Consider the following 25841-nt stretch of genomic DNA (forward strand, 5'->3'; position numbering starts at 1 on the left):
GATTCATTTATTCTTGACTTCATTTGATTCTTGTAAGGCGTGGCAAAGCAAGTAAGAATATTTTGAATGGACAAAGGGCACCAGGGAAGTTAGCAAAATATACAGCCCCTTCTGGCCCACCCAGTTACAATAGAAGTCCAGAAATCCTGACCACCCAAGAATCAGGACTTTGAGAACTCTCAAACTTTTTAAATTCAGTAGGCTTTTGTGTGCATGCATGGGTCAGCACATCAGCAACGAGCGACCACGCTTGTTGACTTAATTTTTCTTAAAACTGGTAAATGAAGCGTGCTCTATTTGTTAGTAAATAAACTTAAAATTTACCTGTTCACCTCTTCTTTATTCCTCCTTAAATTTGAATTTTAAAAGTACTGTCCAAGAATCTGAAAAACCAGACCGACTCGATCCCCGAGTACTGTACTAGTCTACTGTACACCCAAATAACCTGCAAACCCCTATGTTTTTGGAGGGAACCAGAGCACCCGGAGAAAACCATGTAGACACGGGGAGAAGGTATAAACTCTTTACAGACAGCATTGGATTTGAACCCGGGTTGCTGGCGCTGTAATAGTGTTGAGCTAGCCGCTGCACTAACTGCCGCCCCAGTTAGCGAATAAATGCAATGATAATTTGAATGATCTACTGTTGATTTCAGTGCAAACCACTTAAATATCATTTATCTCTTGCATCTTTCCAGAGCATATGCACGAATTGGCAACTCCTATTTTAAACAAGAAAAATATAAAGAGGCAGTTCAATTCTACAACAAGTCCCTCGCGGAACATCGAACTCCTGAGGTCCTGAAGAAATGTCAACAAGTAAGGAGTCTTTCTTCATCTGCATAACTTTATTGAGCTTGGGTGACCTTGATGTGGGAATTAATACGTACCCAGTTGGTTTCGGTGCATGTGATCCAGCCTGGGAATATTGCCTTTTTTCTACTGCCTCCATCCCTTGTCTTTTTAAAACTAGTGAAGGGAGTTATTTAAAATCAGTTTGCTTCATACCTTCAATTTTGTGGCCCAAATTAAACTAAAGTTCTGCTCCTTACCTCTCAATTCCCTGTATATTCATGACTAGAAGCATCTTTAAAATCTTTACATGCAAAAGCCAAATTTTATAGGCCATTTTTTAATGTTAAATTTATGGAGTTAACTATAGCATAGATACTATTTTTAAGGGGTTGAAATTCACACTACAATCCAAAATACCATATCAATAGCAGGTCCAAATAATCTCTAAATGAATAATGAACAAAAAACACAATGAATTAAAGTAATAATAGTCTGCGAAACAAAACCACGGGGGATGTCGGGATAGCGGGAAGTATCTGTGTCGTTAGAGGTGGGTACGCCAATGGGCAGGCAGCCGGGGCCAAGGTGTGAGTCCACGTTCGAGGCATTGGAAGATCCCAATGGGAGGGCAGCTGGGGCCAAGGTGAGAGACATGGGTCAACTTTTACACGGGATACGTGGAAAACTCCAGATTTTGTGGCCAAAAATAATTTTGCGTGGTATCGATTTTTACACCAGTATGTGTGGTACTAATTGTGTCTGTTCCATTACTACTCCTGGCAGCCCATTTCAGTCACTCTGTTTTTTTTAAAAAAAAAAACCTTGCCTTGCATGTCTCCTTTAAAATACCCCCCCCTCCCCCCCACCCCATTACCTTCTAGTATGTGGTGAAATGCGAAAGTCTGTAGCTGCTATGATTAGTTACTTATTGGAGGAACTCAGCAAGTCTTGCACTGTGCATTGGGGGTAAAGATATATAACCAACATTTCGGCCCTGAGTCCTTCATCAAGTTATAGCTCCAGCCTGGAATGTTGGTTATACATCTTTACCTCCGATGGACGCTGAGAGATGTGCTAAGTTCCTCCTGCATTTTTATGTTCAGTACATGACATTTTTACTCTGTCAATACCTCTCATAATATTATAAACTTCTTAGTCTTCTCTCGCCCTCCTCTTCTCCAGACAAAATGGCCCATTTGTTATGTCTTTTCTTGTAGCTTATAGCCTCTAATCCAGACACCATCATGGCAAATCTCTTTTGTACCAAAGCCTCTGCATCCTGCCTGTGATGGGGCAACCAGAATTGCACACCAAGTGCAGCCAAACCAAACTTTTGTATAAGTTGCAACATGACTTCCTTGCTTTTGTGGTCAATACCCTGCTCAAAATAGGCAAGCATACTATTTAGACACACGTACAGCATGGCCACAGGCCATGGTGGCTGGAAACCAAAGCTCCCCGGAGATATCCCACACAGACACGGGGAAAATGTACAAGCTCCGTACAGACAGCGCGGGATTTGAACCCCAGTCCTGATCGCTTATGCTGTAAAGGCATTGCCCTGACCGCTACGCCAATTGTTCCACTGCCTTCACCACTCTGGACACTTGCGCAGTGACTTTCAAGGAGCTGGGGACCTGATCCTTCTGCTTCCAGTCCACTGTTTCCCTTGGCGTGCTTATTCCTACATTTCGATTTCAGATTCCTTGTCAGAGTACATACATGACATACAACCCTGAGATTCTTCTTCCTGCAGGCGAGACAGAATTACTTGCTGATAATGCAAGGAAAAAAAACTATACCACTTATACAATTAAACAAATGAAGAAATGTAAACAAAGTGTGCAATACAGAGAGAATAATTTTTTTAAAGTATGAGTCCTTAAATGAGTCCCTGATTGAGTTCGTTGTTGAGGAGTCTGATGGTGGAGGGGGAGCAGCTGTTCCTGAACCTGGTGGTGCAAGTCTTGTGGCACATGGACCTCTCTCCTGGTGGCACCAGTGAGAATAGGGTGAGCACTGGGTCATGTGGGCAGCGTCCCTTAAGGATGTTCACGATGGTGGGGAGGGTTTTGCTTGTGATGTCCACTACCTTTTGCAGGGCTTGACGCTCAGGGTATTGGTGTCCCTATACCTGACCAGCATACTTTCCACCACACATCTAGAAATTTGCCAGAGTTTTTGATGTCATACCAAACCTCCGCAAACTCCTGAGGAAGTAGAGGCGCAGGCATGCTTTCTTCACGTCACCATTAGTGTATTGGCCACAGGATGGATCCTCTAAGATAATGACTCCCAGAACTTAAATTTGCTCACCTGCTTCACCTTTGATTCCCTCAATGATCACTGGGTCATATGCCTCTGGTTTTCTTTTCCTGAAGTCAACAATCGGTTCCTTGGTTTTTGGTGACATTGAGTGTGAGGTTGTTGTTGGTGCACCATTCAGCCAAGTTATCAATCTTTCCTGTCTGCTGACTCATCACCTTTCTTTATCCAACCCACTACCATGGTATCGTCAGCAAATTTGCAGATGGTGTTCTTGTCGTACCAAGCCACATAACAGTAGGTGTAGAGTGAGAAGAGCAGGGGGTAAAATTGCATCCCTGTCGTGCTCTGATACTGATGGAGATTGTGAAGGAGATGTTCTTGCCAATCCTCACTGGAGGAGAAGAAATCAGGATTCATTTACACAGTGGAGTGTTGAGTCCCAGGTCTTGGAGTTGGCTGATCAGTTTTGAGGGGATGATGGTGTTGAATGCCACATTGTTGTCGATAAAAAGGATCCTGATGTCTGCATCTTTGAGTTCTTGTGAAAGATTCAGCACATTTGTTCACCTGCTCTGCCAACCTTGGCTTTATATTCCAAAATAACCTGCTGTTTTCCAGGCTGAGAAGATACTCAAGGATGCAGAGAAGGCTGCGTATATTAATCCAGACCTCGCTCTGGAAGAGAAAAACAAAGGCAACGATTTCTTCCAGAAAGGTAACGTCAGAGAAAAAATGTAGATTTTTTTTTTAATATAAATTTTTTTATTTTTCACACCATAAATCACAATAACCATGATATACACTTTTTCTTTTCCACACATTTACAGTGATTTTTTTCTCCCCCCCCTCCCTCCTCCCAAGCCACCCCCCCACCCCCCCCTCTCATCCATTTTAGGTATACAATCTAGGTTGCATTAATTCAGTCAGACAATGTTGTCATTCAACAAAAATACACCAGAAATTCTACTGAGTCCATTCTTTTCTTTTCTTCCATCAACTTAGGTAATGTTTGTTCCCGGTAGGTTTTCGCTATTGTATTTAATGTAAGGCTCCCATACTTGTTCGAATATTTCAATATTATTTCTTAAACTATATGTTATTTTTTCTAATGGAATACATTTATTCATTTCTATATACCATTGTTGTATTTTCAAATTATCTTCCAATTTCCAGGTTGACATAATACATTTTTTTGCTACGGCTAGGGCTATCTTGACAAATCTTTTTTGTGCATCTTCCAAGTCAATTCCAAATTCTTTATTTTTTATGTTACTTAGGAGAAAGATCTCTGGATTCTTTGGTATATTGTTTTCTGTTATTTTATTTAATATCTGATTGAGATCATCCCAAAATTTTTCTACTCTCTCACATGTCCAGATTGCATGAATTGTTGTTCCCCTTTCTTTTTTACATCGAAAACATCTATCAGATACTGTTGGATCCCATTTATTTAACTTTTGCAGTGTAATGTATAGTCTGTGTAACCAATTATATTGTATCATACGCAGCCTCGTATTTATTGTATTTCTCATCGTTCCAGAACATAATTTCTCCCATGTTTCCTTTTTTATCTTTATATTTAAATCTTGTTCTCATTTTTGTTTAGTTTTACCATTTGTTTCCTCATTCTCCTTTTCTTGCAGTTTGATATACATATTTGTTATAAATCTTTTGATTAACATTGTATCTGTAATCACATATTCACGGTTACTTCCCTCTGGTAAACTCAAATTGCTTCCTAATTTATCTTTCAAGTAGGATCTCAGTTGGTAATATGCCAGCGCTGTATCTCCAGTTATATTGTACTTATCTCTCATTTGTTCAAAGGATAAGAATCTACTTCCTGAAAAACAATTTTCTATTCTTTTAATCCCTTTTTTTTCCCATTTTCTAAAGGAAAGGTTGTCTATTGTAAAAGGGAGTAGCTTATTTTGCGTCAATATTAGTTTTGGTATTTGATAATTTATTTTATTTCTTTCTACATGAATCTTCTTCCATATATTGAGGAGATGGTGTAATACTGGAGAAGTTCTATGTTGTACCAATTTTTCGTCCCATTTATATAATATGTGTTCAGGTATCTTTTCCCCTATTTTATCTAATTCTAGTCTCGTCCAGTCTGGTTTTTCCCTTGTTTGATAAAAATCTGATAGGTACCTTAATTGTGCGGCTCTATAATAATTTTTGAAGTTTGGCAATTGTAAGCCTCCTTGTTTATACCATTCTGTTAATTTATCTAGTGCTATCCTCGGTTTCCCCCCTCTCCATAAAAATCTCCTTATTATTTTCTTTAACTCTTTGAAGAATTTTTCTGTCAGTTGTATTGGCAATGCCTGAAATAAGTATAGTATCCTTGGAAAAATGTTCATTTTAATACAGTTTATCCTTCCTATCAGTGTTAGTGGTAGCTCTTTCCAATGCTCTAAATCGTCCTGTAATTTTTTCATTAGTGGATTGTAATTGAGTTTATATAATTGGCCTAGATTTTTGTTTATTTGCACACCTAGGTATCTTATTGCCTGCATTTGCCATCTGAATGGGGATTCCTCCTTAAATTTTGAGAAATCCGCGTTATTCATAGGCATTGCTTCACTTTTATTTACGTTTATCTTGTATCCCGACACTTCTCCATATTCCTTCAATTTCTTATATAGTTCTTTTATTGATAGTTCTGGTTCTGTTAAGTACACTATCACATCATCCGCAAATAGACTGATTTTATATTCCCTGTCTTTTATTTTTATTCCTTTTATATTATTATCTATTCTTATCGATTCTGCTAGTGGTTCTATAGCTAGCGCAAACAATAATGGTGATAGTGGGCATCCCTGCCGCGTTGACCTGCTTAAGTTAAATTGCTTTGATACATGTCCATTTACTGTCACTTTCGCTAACGGTCCCTCATATAATGCTTTAATCCAATTAATATACTTCTCCGGTAAACTGAATTTTTGCAATACTTTGAACAAGTAATTCCATTCTACTCTGTCGAAGGCCTTCTCTGCGTCTAAAGCAACTGCTACTGCTGGTGCTTTATTTCCTTCTACTGCATGAATTAAGTTAATAAATTTACAAATATTGTCTGTTGTGCGTCTTTTTTTGGTAAATCCAGTTTGGTCTAAATTTACCATTTTCGGTACCTGTTCTGCTAATCTGTTTGCTAATAGTTTAGCTATTATCTTATAATCTGTGTTTAGCAGCGATATTGGTCTATATGACGCTGGTGAGAGTGGATCTTTCCCTTGTTTTAGTATCACTGTAATTATTGCTGTTTTACATGAATCTGGTAAGTTTTGTGTCTCATCAATCTGGTTGATTACATCCAGGAGCGGCGGTATTATTAGATCTTTAAATGTTTTGTAGAATTCTATTGGGAGTCCATCCTCTCCTGGTGTCTTATTATTTGGTAAATTTTTTATTATCTCTTGTATTTCTACTGTTCCAAATGGTTCTGTTAATTTATTTTGTTCCTCTATTTGTAGTTTTGGTAGTTCAATTTTAGTCAAAAATTCATCTATTTTCCCTTCTTTCCCTTCGTTTTCAGTTCGGTATAATTGTTCATAGAATTCTCTGAAGTTTTCCTTAATTTCTTCTGGATTATATGTAATTTGTTTGTCTTTTTTCCTTGTTGCCAATACCATTTTCTTAGTTTGCTCTGTCTTAAGCTGCCATGCTAAGATTTTGTGTGTTTTTTCACCTAGTTCATAATATTTCTGTTTTGTCTTCATTATATTCTTCTCCACCTTATATGTTTGTAATGTTTCATATTTTATTTTTTTATCCGCCAATTCTCTTCTTTTGGTTGTATCTTCCTTTATTGCTAATTTTTTTTCTATGTTTATTATTTCCCTTTCCAACTGCTCTGTTTCCTGATTATAGTCCTTCTTCATCTTGGTTGCATAACTTATTATTTGTCCTCTAATGAATGCTTTCATTGCGTCCCATAGTATAAACTTATCTTCCACTGATTCCGTATTTACTTCAAAGTACATTTTTAATTGTTTTTCAATAAATTCTCTAAAATCCTGTCTTTTAAGTAGCATGGGGTTTAATCTCCATCTATACATTCTTGGAGGGATGTCCTCTAGCTCTATTGCCAATAACAGGGGTGAGTGGTCCGATAATAGTCTAGCTTTATATTCCGTTTTCCTAACTCTCCCTTGAATGTGGGCTGATAAAAGGAATAGGTCTATCCTTGAGTATGTTTTATGTCTAGTCGAGTAGTATGAGTATTCCTTTTCCTTTGGGTTTTGTTTCCTCCATATGTCCACAAGTTTCATTTCTTGCATTGATTTAATTATAAATTTGGTTACTTTGTTCTTCCTGTTAATTTTTTTCCCCGTTTTATCCATATTTGGATCCAAATTCAGATTGAAATCCCCTCCTATTAGTATGTTCCCTTGTGTATTAGCTATCTTCAAAAAGATATCTTGCATAAACTTTTGATCTTCTTCGTTAGGTGAATATATATTAAGTAGATTCCAAAGCTCCGAATATATCTGACATTTTATCATAACATATCTCCCTGCTGGATCTATTATTTCCTCTTCTATTTTAAATGGCACATTTTTGCTAATTAATATAGCCACTCCTCTTGCTTTTGAATTATACGATGCTGCTGTTACATGTCCTACCCAATCTCTCTTTAATTTCTTGTGCTCCAATTCAGTTAAGTGTGTTTCTTGGACAAATGCTATATCTATTTTTTCCTTTTTCAGTAAATTTAGTAGTTTCTTCCTTTTAATTTGGTTATGTATTCCATTAATATTTAGAGTCATATAGTTCAGCGTAGCCATTTTATATTTTGTTTATCTTCTCTTTCCGTTTTTCCATCATTACCTTTCCTCCTTTTCCATTTCTGTTTTCTTATTTTCAACTCTTTACCAGACAACATTCCTACAACATCCAACATTTTCCTTATTCTCCTATTTCTATCTTCTTTATCCCCAATCTCCCCTTCCCCTCCTGAGTTGTCCTTTATCCCTTGTCGGACAACCACATCTCCCCTCTCCATTTGGATTTGCGAATCCACTCGCAAGCGTCAACTGATTTTGCAGTGACCGCTCTTTTTCCCCCACCCAGCCCCCCCCAGAAAAGATTTCACTTTTTATATGTCACAAAGGTCACTCTTTTAATTCCCTCCTTATTCTCTCTATTCCATTACCTTCCCTTATTAATTCTTGTCTATACTATCTATGTTTTCCTCTAATTACAGATACTTTCACGTATGCCCATTGTCTCTATTCACTCTTATACCTCTTTACCCGCATACATATCAATCGTGGTCATTTTTACCCTCATTACCCGTCTTCATCCCTCAGTCTATTTTTGTCTTTACCCACATACATATCAATCGTGATCATTTTTGCTCTCATTACCTGTCTTCATCCCTCAGTCTATTTTTGTAATTGTTCTGCAAATTTTCGTGCTTCTTCTAGATCCGAGAACAGTCTGTTTTGTTGTCCTGGAATAAATATTTTCAATACCGCAGGATGCTTCAGTGTAAATTTATATCCTTTCTTCCATAAAATCGCTTTTGCTGCATTGAACTCTTTTCTCTTCTTTAGGAGTTCAAAGCTTATATCTGGATAAATGAAGATTTTTTGCCCTTTATACTCCAGTGGTTTGTTGCCCTCTCTTACTTTTTCCATTGTCTTCTCCAGTACCTTTTCTCTTGTAGTATATCTTAGGAATTTTACTACAATAGATCTTGGTTTTTGTTGTGGTTGTGGTTTAGGGGCCAATGCTCTATGTGCCCTTTCTATTTCCATTTCTTGCAGTAGTTCTGGACATCCTAGGGCCTTAGGGATCCATTCTTTTATAAACTCCCTCATATTCTTGCCTTCTTCATCTTCCTTAAGGCCCACTATCTTTATGTTATTTCTTCTGTTATAATTTTCCATTATATCTATTTTTTGGGCTAGTAATTCTTGTGTCTCTTTAGTTTTTTTATTAGATTCCTCCAATTTCTTTTTTAAGTCTTCTACCTCCATTTCTGCTGCTATTGCCCGTTCTTCCATCTTGTCCATTTTTTTCCCCATTTCTGTTAAGGTCATATCCATTTTATTTATTTTCTTTTCTGTGTTGTTTATTCTTCTTCTTAAATCATTGAATTCCTGTGTTTGCCATTCTTTAAATGACTCCATGTATCCTCTAACAAGAGCAAGTATATCATTTACCTTGCCTTTCCCTTTATCTATTTCACTGTATTCTTCCTCTTCTTCTTCCTCTGGGTTGGCCATCTGTTGTTTCTTTGATGCCCTTTCCTCCTCCTCTTTCTTGTTTCCATTGTCTTCTGTGGTCTCTTCTTGCTGCAGGTGTTCTGCAGCTGTCGTTTCCGGCTGTGGAGATCGACTCCCCAGCTGGTCCCCCCTCCTGTCGGTGTGTTTTTTTTCATGCGCGGTTGCGCACTTTTACTCGGCTCTGTGAGCCATTGTTGTAGTTCTTTTTCTACCGACCTGAGGTAGTGGGGTCCTCTCTCCACAGCGGGCCTCTTCGGACAGGTAAGGCCTTCACCTTTTTCCTCCGTTGTCTTCTCTTCCTCTCTTCTTTCTGTTGATTTTGATTTTTCTCCTTTTGTCTCCATCTTCTTTCCACCTTTATACTCACTTTTCTTTAACTTGTATTTCTGTGCCTTTGTATTTTCTCTTGTTTTTCCCGACTTTTCTGGAGAGGGCTGGAGTTCTCTGTCCGGCCACTACTCCATCACATGACTCCTCCAAAAAATGTAGATTCTTGAGGTGGAATTGATCAGAATCAGGTTTACTATCATGAACATGTGTAACAAAATGTTTTTGTTTGTGGCAGCGGTATTGTGCATTACAGGTGTAAAATTGCTACAAATTAAATTCCTAAATGCATATGTCCATCAACTTATAACCATATAACCATTTATGGGATTACTTTCTTATAAACCCATCGTAAGTGGAAATATCATGTCGATAAAGAATACAGTACCACATCTACCGAGCATCATAGCCAAGCCAACCTTAAATGTGCTCAGACACTTGCCATAGCCTACATCTGGGTAAATTTATCTAAAACAAAGCCTATTTTATAAATTAAATGTTGAATACCTTTTATTTGACACTGGGGGGAAAAAACAATTTTTAATCCTAAAATATAGTGCCTCACCAACCATTGTAAGTTTGAACAATTGTAAGTCGGACCATCATAAGTAGAGGAGAATCTGGTCAAGAATTTTTTTTTAATTATAATAATCAGTGTGGGGGGAAAAAGAGTGAGGTAGTGTCCATAGGTTCATTGTCTGTTCAGAAATCTGATAGTGGAAGGGAAGAAGCTATTTTTGTAATGTGTGTCTTCAAGCTCCTGCACCTCCTTCCAGATGGTAGCAGTGAGAAAAGGACATGGTCTGGGTGATGATGTTCTTTGATGATAGAAGCTGCTTTCTTGAGACAGATGTCCTTAATGGAGAAAAGACTAATGCCTGTGATGGCGCAGGCTGAGTAACATCCTCTAGCCTTTTCTTGTCCTGTGCATCGGCACCTCTGTACTAAACAGTAATGCAACCAGTGAGGATGCTCTCCACAGTACACTCATAGAAATTTGCTAGAATCTTTGGTGTAATACCAAAACTCCTCAACGCCTAATGAAATATAGCCACTGGCGAACCTTCATGATTGCATCGACATGACTCCCAAGACAGGTCTTCAGAGATGTTGGCACCCAGGAATTTGAAGTTCCTTACCCTCTCCACTGCCGACCCCCTCGATGAGGACTGGTTTGTGCTTTCCTGATTTCCCCCTCTGGGAGGCCACAATCAATTCCTTATTTTTGCTGGCATTGAGTGCAAGATTGTTGTGACACTACTCAACTAACTGATCTACCTCACAGCTGTAGGCTTCCTCTTTGCTGTGTATGATGCTGCCGACAGACATGGTGTCATTGGCAAATTTGTAGATGGCATTTGAATTGTGCCTGGCCACACAGTCATGGGCGTTGAGAGAGTAGAGCTATAGGCCAAGCACCATGCCTTGAAGAGTGCCTGTGCTGATTGTTGGTGAGGAAATGTTACCATTCTGGACTGACTGGTCTTTCAATGAGGAAGTCAAGGGTCCAAGAGTAGAGGGAGGTGCAGAGGCCCAGGTTTTGAAACTTGCTGACCAGCATTGAGAGGATTATATGTTGAAAACTGAGCTGTATTTGATGAAAATGAGCCTGTTATGGGTCTTGCTGTTCAGATATCCCAGCAAGCCAGTGAGATTGCATCTGCTGTGGAACAATTGTGGCAATAGGCAAATTGCAGAGGGTCCAGGTCTTTGGTATGAGTTAATTCTGGCCATGACCAACCTTGCAGTGCATTTCATTGCAGTAGATGTGAGTGCTACTGGGCGATGGGCATTGAGGTAACTCGCTCTGCTCTGCTCTTCATGGGGACGGGGATGATTGATGCAACCAATCTTTGAGTTGGCAAGTCCGAAGGACAAATGAGTGCTACCAATGACATTGGTTTTGCTTTTCGTTGGTATAATCATGTAGTAGGAATTTTCTAACACCAGAGGGTGCTAATGCAGCCCCTAAAAATGTTATCAGAATCAAGGTTGGTTGAATTGTTTATTCTACTTGGTAGAAGTTTGTTTGCCTCACGTGGCAACATAGAGAACAAATAATCCATGGAAAGGTTTGGAGGTTGTGAGTTGAGGTTCATGTATTTTGCATAATAATTTTCCCTTAAATTATTGTATAAATTGTGTTTGATTTTTAAGATGAGGAGGAATCAGCCTCTGCGGGGAAAAACCCTATGTTCGGTGTGTGTCAAAGGCTGCCTTGAAGCTTTGCAAAATTTGGGATTTTTTTTCTGTATGCATATCCAAGATGCCTGTGAAGAACTGCCTGAAGATTTTCTTTTAAAACCAAATGGATGGCATGCATTTGTTTTTGAGGATATGGGATCTCATATGGGATTGGTCTTCTCACAGGTGATTATCCACATGCAATGAAGCATTACTCAGAAGCGATTAAACGCAATCCTGCTGATGCTAAACTCTACAGTAACAGAGCTGCCTGCTACACCAAGCTCCTAGAATTCCAGCTTGCTCTGAAGGTAGGGGTTTTTAATGTTTTTCTTGGGGTTTTTTTTTTGGAAAACTGATGCATCCAGATGCTCCGTTGTATCTTGTTTTAAAACGCAGAATGTACATTTCAGTTTGCTGCTCTTCTAGCCAATAAACGAGTTGCGGTGTGGTTAGCGCAACACTATTAGTGCCGGCAACCCAGGTTCTAATCCGGCGCTGTCTGCAAGAATTTGTGTTCTCCCTGTGTCAGCGTGGGTTTCCTCTGGGTGCTCTGGTTCCCTCCCACCCTTCAAAATGTTCAGGGGTTGTAGGTTAATTCGAGCATTTGGGTGGCATGGGCTCGTGGACTAGAAGGGTCTGTTACCATATTGTATGCCTACATTTTTCAAAGTAACTATTCCCTTGGTTAATTGACTGGAACAGAGGAAATGAAACTGCTGTAATTTTTTTTTATCTGTTCACTTGTTTTTTTAAAAAAAACACAGCACCCGACACTTGAACAATTTCACATCCTACTGACTCATGACTGCTTGGTATATATAAAGTTGCGGTCAATAGGATGTCAGTATAAACAGATTTCCTATCTTAATGGAACTGCCTTGTAAGCTGCTGGTTTCTGCCTTATTGAACATAAATGGAGTGGAAATTAGAGGTTGAATAGAGGAAGTAAAATTTTAAGATCCGTGTGCATTTGGATTGATGCATAATAAAGGCACTTCCAATGTTGCAAGATATTCAGTATCATCCAGCCATGAGAAGATTTCCTTAGTAACGTCTTGTGTGGTTGTAGCTGTTGTGACACAAGGTACAATCCAATGCATTCACTGGTAACTGCAGAAGCTCTTTTCTTGTATCATTGTAACAACAAAATCTTTTTTGTTTTGCTTTTAAAGGAAGATGTTTGTAAAATATTTTTCCCCTTTCATTGTCCAAGTTGTATTTAAATGTTCATTCCTGAGATTTAATTCCACATGTACTGGTATGCAAATCATAACAATGTCAAATTGCTTCTGGCAGGATTGTGAGGACTGTATCCGCCTTGATTCCACATTCCGTAAGTGGCAATTTTGTTGTGGGGTAATTTTCTTGAGTTTTTTTTTGGGGGGGGTGCAGTTTGGTGGCCAGTGGGTTTAGTGGTGGTTAAATTTTCCTTCGAGTTCAAAGTTCAGATTTATTGTCAGTCCACACATGACATCACGTACAACACTGAGATTCTTTTCATCGCTCACATTTTTTTAATGCTAAATTTATATAGCACATTAACTTAAAAGCTCCAGATTTATTTCCTATTTGATTTTACTTAAAATATTTGTTTCAGATTGAAAGGAGAAACTGGTGGAAACGCTCAGTATATTTGATAGTCTCAGCACATGCCCAAAATCTTGTGCATGATCCTATTTGATATTCCCAGTAAGTTTACACAAAAATGCTGGAGAATCTCAGCAAGTCTCACAGCATTCTTTATGTGGCAAAGATATATAACAAACGTTATGGGCCCAGTTCTTTGTCAAGGTTCTGAGTGATTTGCTGAGTTTCTCCAGCATTTTTGTGTAAACTACAATGTCAGCATTTGCAGACTTTCTTGTTTAATTCCCAGCAAGTTTTTTTTTCCCTGCAATAACAGCATCTTGCCTTTGTAAAACAATTGGTGGAATATTTTGAGGTAGATTTTTCTCATGGGCTGCTTCCCTTATTGGAATATGATTTCATAGAAAGCTCCCTGGTACCTCACCCATGTTCATAAGGTTTTTTTTCATTCATTGCAGTCAAGGGCTACACAAGGAAAGGAGCAGCCCTGGAGGCTTTGAAGGATTTCTCCAAAGCCATGGATGTTTACCAGAAAGCACTTGAACTGGACCCCAACTCCAAGGTATGAATGAGGTGTCCTGCATTTCAACTCATGTGGATTTATTCCCTTGGTGAATGCCCTCTCCAGTATTGGGTGCTGAGGCAACTTTGACAGTACTCTGGGGGAATGGGTGGGGGGAGAGGAGAATCTGCAAGTGCAGGCAATCCCTGGTTATGAAAGGGTGCTGTTCCTGAAAACTGTTGGTAATCTGGATTTTTCGTAAGTCAGAAATGAACAAAAAAAATTTGGGCGAGGATCTCAGAACAGCTGTGACAGGGTCCTGAGAGGAGAGCAATTCTGCTCAAAGCTCTTCACGGCTTGTCCTCGTCTCTGAAGTTGCCCACATGTCCATCATCAAGTGCTGAAGACTCGGAGAGGACCTGGACTTCCCAAAATAAGGGCAAGTCTGATTGTTAAGCTCGTGAGCGAATTTAAGTGACAGTTTTGGAATTGGGTGCTGCAGCACTTGTAATATCAAAAATCATGACCATTTGAAACTTCCGAAGTGTAGAGTTGAAAAAGTGAGTGATATATGCCATCAGCAAACACGTTCCCGGATGATGTGACAGGGCAGAATATTTTGTTTCCCATTATTTTAGGAAGCTTCTGAAGGTTACCAGCGATGCCTTATGATGCAGTATAATCGAAATGACACTCCAGAGGAAGTAAAACGCCGTGCTATGGGTGACCCAGAGGTGCAGCAGATCATGAGTGACCCCGCAATGAGATTGATATTGGAGCAAATGCAGAAAGACCCACAGGCATTAAGCGAGTAAGTTATCCATGGGGCCTCTTTTTAAAATTCTGTTTGATTGATGGCAACTGTTCTAAAATATCATTAATTAATTGAGATTTTCACAAGATATAGGAGCAGAAGTAGGCCCATCGAGTCTGCTCCACCATTCTAATCATGAGCTGATCCAACCACCCATTCAACCCCACTCTCCGGCTTTCTACCCGTAAACCTTGATTCCCAGACTTTATCAAATGCCTGTTAATCTCTGCCTTAAATACACCCAAAGACTTTGCTTCCATAGCTGTCTGTAGCAACATGTTCCACAGACTCTCAACCCTCTGGCTAAAGAAATTTTTCTGCCTATCTGTTTATAATGTTAGTTGTGATCTTTAATGTCGGAAGAAAACTTAAATTTGCTTTTTGCTATCCTATTGTAACCATTGCTAATGTTGTCCTTTCCAAATTCTCCAGCCACTTGAAGAATCCTGTTATAGCCCAGAAGATTCAAAAACTCATTGATGTTGGTCTCATTGCAATCCGGTGATGATTATCTCCAATCCTTCAGGAACAAACATGCACCCAAGGGATTTTAGGGTCCAAGGTTGGGTGGGTAGGGGAAGACCAGGATAATAAAAATTAAAACAGCCAAAATAAACTGTACAGCATCTCATCTTGTACCATCTAAATATTAAGTGAGATCTGATATTTAGTGTAATCTTGATACAAAAAAAATGGATCTGTGCACTTGTAATTTTAACTTCATTTGTAAGATGACTGTGAAACATGAATCTCTGCTGTTACAGTCGCCTTGCAGAGATGTTGGGTGTGAGATTTTGCAGTTTCCTGCCTGCAGAGTTGCAATAAAGCATTGTATCTCAACCATACTTCTAATATGTGTTTATTTGTCTCCTCTGTTGTTAAATGCAGTTCACGGATCGCAATCTGCCTTGTACCTTCACAGTTCCACAGCCACACCGCCTTCCTTCTGCACTCTTTCACAATTCTTGTTCTTTCTTCTTCACTTCCAATTAATGTTGGGGTGGGGGTGGGGGGGAGGCATTTGAAATGCTTTGAAGTTGTGTAGAAGTTTCTTGAAGCCTTCTCACAATAATGAGGCCAGAACCCCCAATTTCTGAAGAAAATTGGACAGGAAAGAGTTTGCAAATATTTGATTCTGGTTTCCTCCTCTAATTGTGGCTGACCATGTCATTGCAGAATTACTCTCATAATAAATGGCACTCTTCTGTGGAGTGGTTGTTCGCTTGACCCATCCATCAGAAAGTGGCAGTGCTTTTAATCTGTTTCGTTCTAATGCCTGTAAGAGTTAAGCACGAAAGTCTGCAGACACCATGATTGAAGTAAAAACACAATGCTGGAGAAACTCAGCAGGTCAAACAGTATACTTTATATGGCAAAGGTTTCTTTGGCTTGGCTTCACGGATGAAGATTTATGGAGGGGTAAAGCCCACGTCAGCTGCAGGCTCGTTTGTGGCTGACGAGTCCGATGCGGGACAGGCAGACACGGTTGCAGCGGTTGCAAGGGAAAATTGGTTGGTTGGGGTTGGGTGTTGGGTTTTTCCTCCTTTGTCTTTTGACAGTGAGGTGGGCTCTGCAGTCTTCTTCAAAGGAGGTTGCTGCCCGCCGAACTGAGGCGCCAAGATGCACGGTTTGAGGCGATATCAGCCCACTGGTGGTGGTCAATGTGGCAGGCACCAAGAGCTTTCTTTAGGCAGTTGTTGCACAGAACGGAAAGTGACTACAGAGAGTTGTGAACTCAGCCTGCATAATCTCGGGCATTAGTCTTCACTTCATTGAGGACATCTACAAGAGGCAGTGTCTTTAGAAAGCAGCCTCTTATCTTCACTCTGCTACCATTAAAAATAAGGCACAGGAGCCTGAAGTCGAACACCCAGTAGCACAAATAACAGCTCCTTCCTCTCCACCATCAGATTACCGAATGGACAATGACCCACAGACACTGCGCCACTTTCTTTTTGCACTTATTTATTGTTAAAATATAATATTCCCAATTTGCACCCGTAATGCAGCAAAACAGCAAATTTTGTGACATGTTCATGACAATAAATCCGACTGATTTTTTTTGGATTATTTTGTTTTTGATTTTTCAAAGACGTGCAAAACCAATAAACTTAATTTTACATTGTCTTTCCGCGTAATGTGATTTACGGAGTCCTTGATTGCCCCTTCTTGCACCCTCCCCTCCCTATCCCTTAAATTAGACAAATATCTGTGAGAAATAGAAGTACCTTCACAGATTTCGCTCGAGACAAAAATTGAGAACAAAGAACATTTATTGTACAACAGTGCAAAGTTGGGTGCTTCCCCTTACCCTGGGAATACACACACATACGGGGGCTCACCCAACTTTTATACAGTTCGTTTCAGTGTAGAGATACCCCCCCTTAACATTCTTCTGCCTCCTGGATTGGTTTGGCATTTGGTAATTCTGTCTGCCTACCTGCATCTGTAAACTTGAAAGACCATGGGGTATCCTGTCTGTATCCCATTATGTCATTGTCCTTATTCATGAATCTGCCTTTGTTCTTATTCAAACATCTCAACCCCCAGGAGTTACTTAATTCTATATGCAGAATTTGCTTTTACTGAATTTTCTTCTATTATACTTGCATAACCCTTCCTCACACTCTTATTGGAATTCATCCCTATTCAGCACTTACTTAACTTGTTCTAGTCTAGTCTATTATTCTTTATTTCATTCCATACCAGCTTTACTTCCTATATTCTATTATCTCTCACAATCCACACTTTTTCTTTAGCTACGCTTAGTAAATTCTCAACTGGAAACTTGGTCTTTTTCCCAGCGAGTCAGTAAATGAACTGTAATCTCAGCATCATCAGACGGAGTTTGGGAAACATACATCCTTTGGGTTGTAGGGATCTGACGAAAGGTTCGTTGAATTAAACACCGCACACAAGTCATTAGGCAAGGAAGTTTCATGATGGCTAAAATAATGAGTCCAACTGCTATAAGGGCTGTGTGTATCCACCTCTAATCACCAGTAAAAAGTTCAACCGCCTGACCATTGTGACCGTTGTCATCAATCGATCTTCCACAAACGCTGCCCTCAGCAGATAACAAGTAATCGAGAGCCAGGCGTTTTTGATAAGCTGTAGCTCGTATCTGTCGTTGTTCTTCAGCCAATAAATCCAAGGCCGTCGCTGTTTGTTTGGTGATAATCTTCAAAACTGTCTGGAGTCTGGTTAAACAGTTTAAATGCCAAACAGCTGTGGTATTCTGGAGCAGCTTGAGCCGTTTACAACTCGAATCCCCCTTATAGTGATTGCCTCTAACCTTCCAAATGTATTCGTGACCCAAAGGATGACTTACAAGATGCCAAGTTGGGGGGGAGTATTTATTGTTACCTAACCTGTGAGTAGCAGATTGTTTACGAGCATTAGCATATATACCCCCTTCATCATCCCTACTCCAGGTATAGCCCTGACTAATGTTCTGTCTATCATTTTCCCACCATCTTCTTTGTACCATATTTTTAGCACTCATCTCTTGAAATATCTGTAGAGGCCAGGACGCCAACCCAATCCACACCCCTAGGGCAGGTCTGTTTCCCTGGTCCACGTTGGGATCCTAAATTAAACCATACTAAATAAGGTACCCCACTATGAATACACTCTATACCTGTGTCCTGTCTGTATTCTAAAGGTAAACTTGTCCATTTCTCAAAGTAATTATCACCTCTGCTGCCCCTATTCCAGGAGGACTTAATACATTGTGTACAATTGGATGGTTTCCCAAAAATTGGGAACCAGCAGAAAAACAATAAAGCAAATAATTAAAAAAACATTACAGCACTTTTTCTCGGCGTAGCGTAACTTTCAGACCAGAAGGGTCTGCATGCCAGGTGGAGGGTATATTATCAACGTCTTTAGTCCGTGGATTAGGTTGTTTAATGCGTTGTTTGTAAGTCCACCCCTTTTCTTTTGTTCGCACTGCAGTGTCTGTAATCAGAAGTACACAATAAGGGTCGTCCCATATCGGTTTTAGTTTATGGTCTTGCCACGCTTTTACATATACCCAATCACCAGGTTTAACAGAATGAATAGGATAGTCCAGGGTGGGTTTTGAACTAATAAACCCTTCTGTCGTAAGTCATACAGAGAAGTAGAAAGTCCCTGTAAATATTTAGATATGTACTGGTCATTAGCCTTAGGGATAGGGGTATGTGTGGAATCCCATGTAAGGAAGACCAAACATCATTTCATATGGTGAGACAGCAAGGTCCTTATGAGGAGCTGTGCGAGTCCTAATTAAAGCTAAGGGTAAGCATTTAATCCAGGAGAGGCCAGTTTCCTCATGAAGTCGAGTGAGTTGATTTTTCAGGGTCTGATTCATCCGCTCAACACGGCCTGAACTCTGGGGGTGCCATGGGGTATGTAACTGCCAATCTATTTCCAGAATTTTACACACACCCTGGAGTACCTGAGAGGTAAAATGTGTACCTCGATCTGAGTCAATGGTTTGAATAATGCCATAGCGCAGAATAACAGTCTCTAGTAATATCCAGATAACAGTGCTAGCACGATCATTAGGGGTGGGGAAAGCCTCAACCCATCGAGTCAAATGATCCACCATCACCAGGAGGTATTTATAAACCCCTATCTTAGGTAATTCCCGTGAAGTCAATCTGTAGTCGTTGAAACGGGCGTACAGCTATATCGCGACCGCCAGGCATTACCTGGCGCATGACTTTCTTATTCACTTGCTGACAGATTGGGCACCACCGAGTATTTTGCTTGGCTATGGTGTATATTCCCGAGCAATTAAAGGACCATACAAAAGCATCAACAAGTGCCTGTGTTCCCCAATATGTCTGTTGGTGGAGCTGATCAATAATCTGACGAGCCAAGGCCTTGTTCAATACTTGGCGTCCCTCTGCCGTCCACCACATCCCATCGGCAGTTTGACGCATTCCCTGGTCTTTCATATAAACCTCCTCTTCCCGTGAAAAGATGGGAGTTTTTTGAACCTCATGTAGGGTGGGGAGTAACAGCTGCATGTCTATTTTTTCTGTGAGTGCAACCTGTTTGACAGCTTCATCTGCCCGTCTCTTCCCCTGTGCTTCAGGACTGTCAATAATTTGATGGCAGAGGAAGTCACATGATGGAGTAGTGGCTGGACGGTGAACTCCAGCCCTCTCCAGAAAAGTTGAAAAAAATAAAGGAAAGCACAAAGGCACAAAAATAAAAATTAAAGTAAAGTGAATATAAAGGTGGAAAGAAGATGGCGACGAAAAAAGAAAAGTCGAAACCAACGGTAAGAAGAGAGGAAGAGAAGACAACGGAAGAAGTAGGAGAAGGCCTTATCTGTTCGAAGAGGCCCGCGGTGGAGAGAGAAGCTCGCTCCCTCAGGTCGGTAGAAAGTGGACTACAAAAATGGCTCGCTGAGCCGAGTAAAAGTGCACAACCGCGCATGTGCGAGGAGTCACGCATGCACAATGCGCATGCAAAAAAACACACCGACTGGAGGGGCGACCAGCTGGGGAGTCGATCTCCACAGCCGGCAATGACAGCTACAGAACAGCAGCAGCAAGAGGAGAACATAGAAGACAACGAAAACAAGAAAGAAGAGAAGAAAAAGAAAACAAAGAAACAACAGATGGCCAACCCAAAGGAAGAAGAAGAGGAAGAGGAAGAGTACAGTGAAATGGAAGAAGAAGGGAAAGGCAAGACAATGGATATATTTTTTCTTATTAAAGAACACATGGAGTCATTTAAAGAATGGCAAGCACAAGAATTTAGTGATTTAAGAAGAAGAATAAACAGTACAGAAGAGAAAGTGAATAAAATAGATATGGACAAGGTGGAAGAACGAGAAGCAGCAGTAGAAATGGAGGTAGAGGACTTAAAAAAGAAATTAGAAGAATCTAATAAAAAAGTTAAAGAGACACAAGAGCTGTTAGCTCAGAAAATAGATATAATGGAAAATTATAACAGAAGAAATAATATAAAGATAGTGGGCCTTAAGGAAGATGAAGAAGGCAAGAATATGAGAGAGTTTATAAAAGATTGGATCCCCAGGATCTTAGGATGTCCAGAACTACAGCAAGAAATGGAAATAGAAAGGGCACATAGAGCATTAGCCTTTAAACCACAACCACAACAAAAGCCAAGATCCATTTTAGTAAAATTCCTAAGATATACTACAAGAGAAAAGGTACTGGAGAAAACAATGGAGAAAGTAAGAGAGGACAACAAGCCACTGGAGTACAAAGGGCAAAAAATTTTTATTTATCCAGATATAAGTTTTGAACTCCTGAAGAAGAGAAAGGAGTTCAATACAGCAAAGGCGATTTTATGGAAGAAAGGGTATAAATTTATACTAAAGCATCCAGCGGTATTGAAAATATTTATTCCAGGACAGCAAAACAGACTATTCTCGGATCCAGAGGAAGCACGAAAATTTGCAGAACAATTACAAAATAGACTGAGAGATGAAGACGTGTAACGAGAGTACAAAAGACTGCGAACTAAAAAGACGTGTGTATAGGACTCTTCTTTGGCTTGGCTTCGCGGACGAAGATTTATGGAGGGGGTAAAAAGTCCACGTCAGCTGCAGGCTCGTTTGTGGCTGACAAGTCCGATGCGGGACAGGCAGACACGATTGCAGCGGTTGCAGGGGAAAATTGGTTGGTTGGGGTTGGGTGTTGGGTTTTTCCTCCTTTGCCTTTTGTCAGTGAGGTGGGCTCTGCGGTCTTCTTCAAAGGAGGTTGCTGCCCGCCAAACTGTGAGGCGCCAAGATGCACGGTTTGAGGCGTTATCAGCCCACTGGCGGTGGTCAATGTGGCAGGCACCAAGAGATTTCTTTAGGCAGTCCTTGTACCTTTTCTTTGGTGCACCTCTGTCACGGTGGCCAGTGGAGAGCTCGCCATATAACACGATCTTGGGAAGGCGATGGTCCTCCATTCTGGAGACGTGACCCATCCAGCGCAGCTGGATCTTCAGCAGCGTGGACTTGATGCATATATAATACATATATTACATAAGTGTATGTGAATTTAAAAGAAAATATATAGTGTATAGAGAAGAATTAATGAGGGAAAAAAAGGGGAAGAGAGGAGTAAAGAGGGAATTTAGAGAGTGACCTTTGTTGTATATAAAAATTGAAATCTTTTCTGGGGGGGGCTGGGTAGGGAGAAATTACGGTCACTGCAAAATCAGTTGACGCTTGCGAGTGAATTCGCAAATCCAAATGGAGAGGGGAGATGTGGTTGCCCGACAAGGGATAATGGGCAACTCAGGAAAGGGAGGTGACAATGGGGTTAAAGAAATATTAGGTAGGAGAATAAGGGGAATGTTTGATGTGTTAAAAATGTTGTCTTATAAACTGTTCAAAGAAAGAAAGCAGAAATGGATGAGAAGGAAAGGTGATGATGAGGAAACAGAAGGGAAAGATAAACAAAGTATAAAATGGCTACATTAAACTATATGACTTTAAATATTAATGGAATACATAACCAAATCAAAAGGAAGAAACTGCTAAATTTACTGAAAAAAGAAAAAAATTGATATTGCATTTGTGCAAGAAACACACTTAACTGAAGTGGAGCACAAGAAATTAAAGAGAGATTGGATAGGACATGTAACGGCAGCGTCATATAACTCAAAAGCTAGAGGAGTGGCTATACTAATCAGTAAAAATGTACCAATTAAAATAGAAGAGGAAATAATAGATCCAGCAGGAAGATATGTAATGAAAAAATGTCAGATATATTCGGAGTTTTGGAATTTACTTAATATATATTCGCCTAATGAAGAAGATCAAAAATTTATGCAGGATATTTTTCTGAAGATAGCAGATACGCAAGGGAATATATTAATAGGAGGGGATTTCAATCTCAATTTGGATTCAAACATAGATAAAACCGGGAAAAAAATTAACAGAAAGAATAAAGTAACCAAATTTATAATTCAATCAATGCAAGAAATGCAACTTTTGGATATATGGAGGAAACAACACCCAAAGGAAAAGGAATATTCATATTATTCGGATAGACATAAAACATATTCAAGAATAGATTTATTCCTGTTATCAGCTTGTGTACAAGATAGAGTTAGGAAAACAGAATATAAAGCTAGAATATTATCGGACCATTCACCCTTGATATTGACAATAGAGTTAGATGATATCCCTCCAAAAATGTATAGATGGAGATTAAACCCCATGCTACTTAAAAGACAGGATTTTAGAGAATTCATAGAAAGACAAATTAAAATGTATTTTGAAATATATACGGAATCAGTGAAGGATAAGTTTATATTATGGGACGCAATGAAAGCGTTCATCAGAGGGCAAATAATAAGTTACGTAACTAAGATGAAGAAGGATTACAATCAGGAAACAGAACAGTTGGAAAAGGAAATAACAGATATAGAGAAAGAATTAACAAGGAAGGAAGACACTACTAAAAGAAGGGAATTGGTAGATAAAAAAATAAAATATGAAACATTTCAAACATATAAGGTGGAGAAAAATATAATGAAGACAAAGCAGAAATATTACGAACTAGGAGAAAAAACGCACAAAATTCTAGCGTGGCAGCTTAAGACAGAACAAACTAAAAGAATGGTTTTGGCATCAAGGAAAAAAGACAAACAGATCACATATAATCCAACAGAAATTAAAGAAAATTTCAGAGAATTCTACGAACAATTATACCAAACTGAAAACGAAGGGAAAGAAGGCAAAATAGATGAATTCTTAACTAAAATTGAACTACTGAAATTACAAACAGAGGAACAAAATAAATTAATAGAACCATTTGAAATAGTAGAAATACAAGAGACAATAAAAAATCTGCCGAATAATAAAACACCAGGAGAGGATGGTCTCCCAATAGAATTCTATAAAACATTTAAAGATTTATTAATTCCTCCGCTCCTGGAAGTAATCAACCAGATTGATAAAACACAAAGCTTACCAGATTCATGCAAAACAGCAATAATTACAGTAATACCAAAGGCAGGGAAAGATCCACTTACACCAGCATCATATCGACCAATATCTCTACTTAACACAGATTACAAGATAATAGCTAAATTATTAGCAAACAGATTAGCTGATTATGTACCAAAAATAATAAGTCTAGACCAAACTGGATTCATAAAAAAAAGACGAACAACAGATAATATTTGTAAGTTTATTAACTTAATTCATGCAGTAGAAGGAAATAAAACTCCAACAGTAGCAGTTGCTTTAGACGCAGAGAAGGCCTTCGACAGAGTAGAATGGAATTATTTATTCAAGGTACTACAAAAATTTAGTTTACCAGAGAAATATATTAATTGGATTAAAGCATTATAGAAGGGGCCATTGGCAAAAGTGACAGTAAATGGATATGTATCAAAACATTTTAACTTAAGCAGATCAACAAGACAGGGATGCCCACTATCGCCCTTATTGTTCGCATTAGCCATAGAACCACTTGCAGAACTGATAAGAACAGAAAATAAAATAAAAGGGATAAAAATAAAAGGCAAGGAATACAAAATCAGTTTATTTGCAGATGATGTTATAGTATACCTAACGGAACCAGAAACATCAATAAAAGAATTGCATAAGAAATTGAAGGAGTATGGAGAAGTGTCGGGATACAAGATTAATGCAAATAAAAGTGAAGCAATGCCAATGAATAATGCGGATTTCTCAAAATTCAAGAAAGAATCACCGTTTAGATGGCAAATGCAAACAATATGATACCTAGGTATACAAATAAATAAAAACTTCAGCCATCTATATAAACTTAATTATTATCCACTAATGAAAAAAATACAGGAAGATTTAAAGCATTGGAAAGATTACCATTAACACTAATAGGAAGGATAAACTGTATTAAAATGAACATTTTTCCAAGGATACAATATCTATTTCAGGCACTGCCAATACACTTGATAGAAAAATTATTTAAGGAGTTAAAGAAAATAATAAGGAAATTTTTATGGAAAGGGGGGAAACCGAGGATAGCACTAGATAAATTAACAGAATGGTATAGACAAGGAGGCTTACAACTGCCAAATTTAAAAAATTATTATAGAGCCGCACAATTAAGATATCTATCAGATTTTTACCAAACAAAAGAAAAGCCAGATTGGACTAGATTAGAGCTAGACAAAATAGGGGAGAAGATACCTGAACATATATTATATAAATGGGATGAAAAATTGGTAAAACATAGGAATTCTCCAGTATTGCACCATTTGCTTAATATTTGGAAGAAGATTCATGTAGAAAGAAATAAAACAAACTACCAATTATCAAAACTAATACTGACGCAAAATCAGCTGATCCCTTTTACGGTAGATAACCTGTCTTTCAGAGAATGGGAGAAAAAAGGGATTAAAAGAATAGAAAATTGTTTTTTGGGGAATAAATTATTATCCTTTGAACAAATGAAGGATAAATATAATATAACTCAAGATACAGTGCTGGCATATTATCAATTGAAATCCTATTTAAAGGATAAATTGGGAAGTAGTCTGAAGTTACCAGAAGGAAGCAATTTTGAATATCTGATTACAGACACAATGATAATTAAAAAATTTATAACAAATATGTATATCAAATTACAAGAAAAGGAGAATGAGGAAATAAATGATAAAACTAAACAAAAGTGGGAACAAGACCTAAACATAAAGATAAAAAAGGAAACATGGGAGAGGTTATGTTTAGGAACTATGAGAAATACAATAAATACGAGATTACGTATGATACAATATAATTGGATACATAGGTTATATATCACTCCTCAAAAGTTAAATAAATGGGATCCAACAGTATCTGACAGATGTTTTCATTGTAAAAAAGAAATAGGAACAACAATTCATGCAATCTGGACTTGTGAAAAGGTGAAAAAATTTTGGGAAGATCTAAACCAGATATTAAATAAAATTACAGAAAGCAATATACCAAAAAACCCAGAGATCTTCCTCCTAAGTAACAAAAAATAAAGAATTTGGACTTGATTTGCAGGGTGTACAAAAAAGATTTGTTAAGATAGCCCTAGCTGTAGCAAAAAAATGTATTATGTCAAACTGGAAATTAGAAGATAATTTGAAAATACAGCAATGGTATATAGAAATGAATAAATGTATTCCATTAGAAA

At 38.7% G+C, this 25841-nt stretch overlaps 1 protein-coding gene across 1 annotated transcript in view; it reads left to right on the forward strand.

Annotated features, from left to right (window-relative positions):
* stip1 (stress-induced phosphoprotein 1) overlaps positions 1-15566 on the forward strand; it is a 36901-nt gene extending 21335 nt beyond the window's left edge. Inside the window, exons 8-14 of the mRNA XM_069894032.1 lie at positions 698-818; positions 3681-3777; positions 12002-12126; positions 13115-13151; positions 13864-13967; positions 14546-14718; positions 15154-15566. Coding sequence (XP_069750133.1) covers positions 698-818; positions 3681-3777; positions 12002-12126; positions 13115-13151; positions 13864-13967; positions 14546-14718; positions 15154-15226 — 730 coding nt within the window. The 3' untranslated portion in view covers positions 15227-15566. The remainder of the gene's footprint in view (positions 1-697; positions 819-3680; positions 3778-12001; positions 12127-13114; positions 13152-13863; positions 13968-14545; positions 14719-15153) is intronic.
* The last annotated feature ends 10275 nt before the right edge of the window (positions 15567-25841 follow it).

Source organism: Narcine bancroftii, chromosome 8 (assembly GCF_036971445.1).
Source record: "Narcine bancroftii isolate sNarBan1 chromosome 8, sNarBan1.hap1, whole genome shotgun sequence".
Taxonomy (NCBI): Eukaryota; Metazoa; Chordata; class Chondrichthyes; order Torpediniformes; family Narcinidae; genus Narcine; species Narcine bancroftii.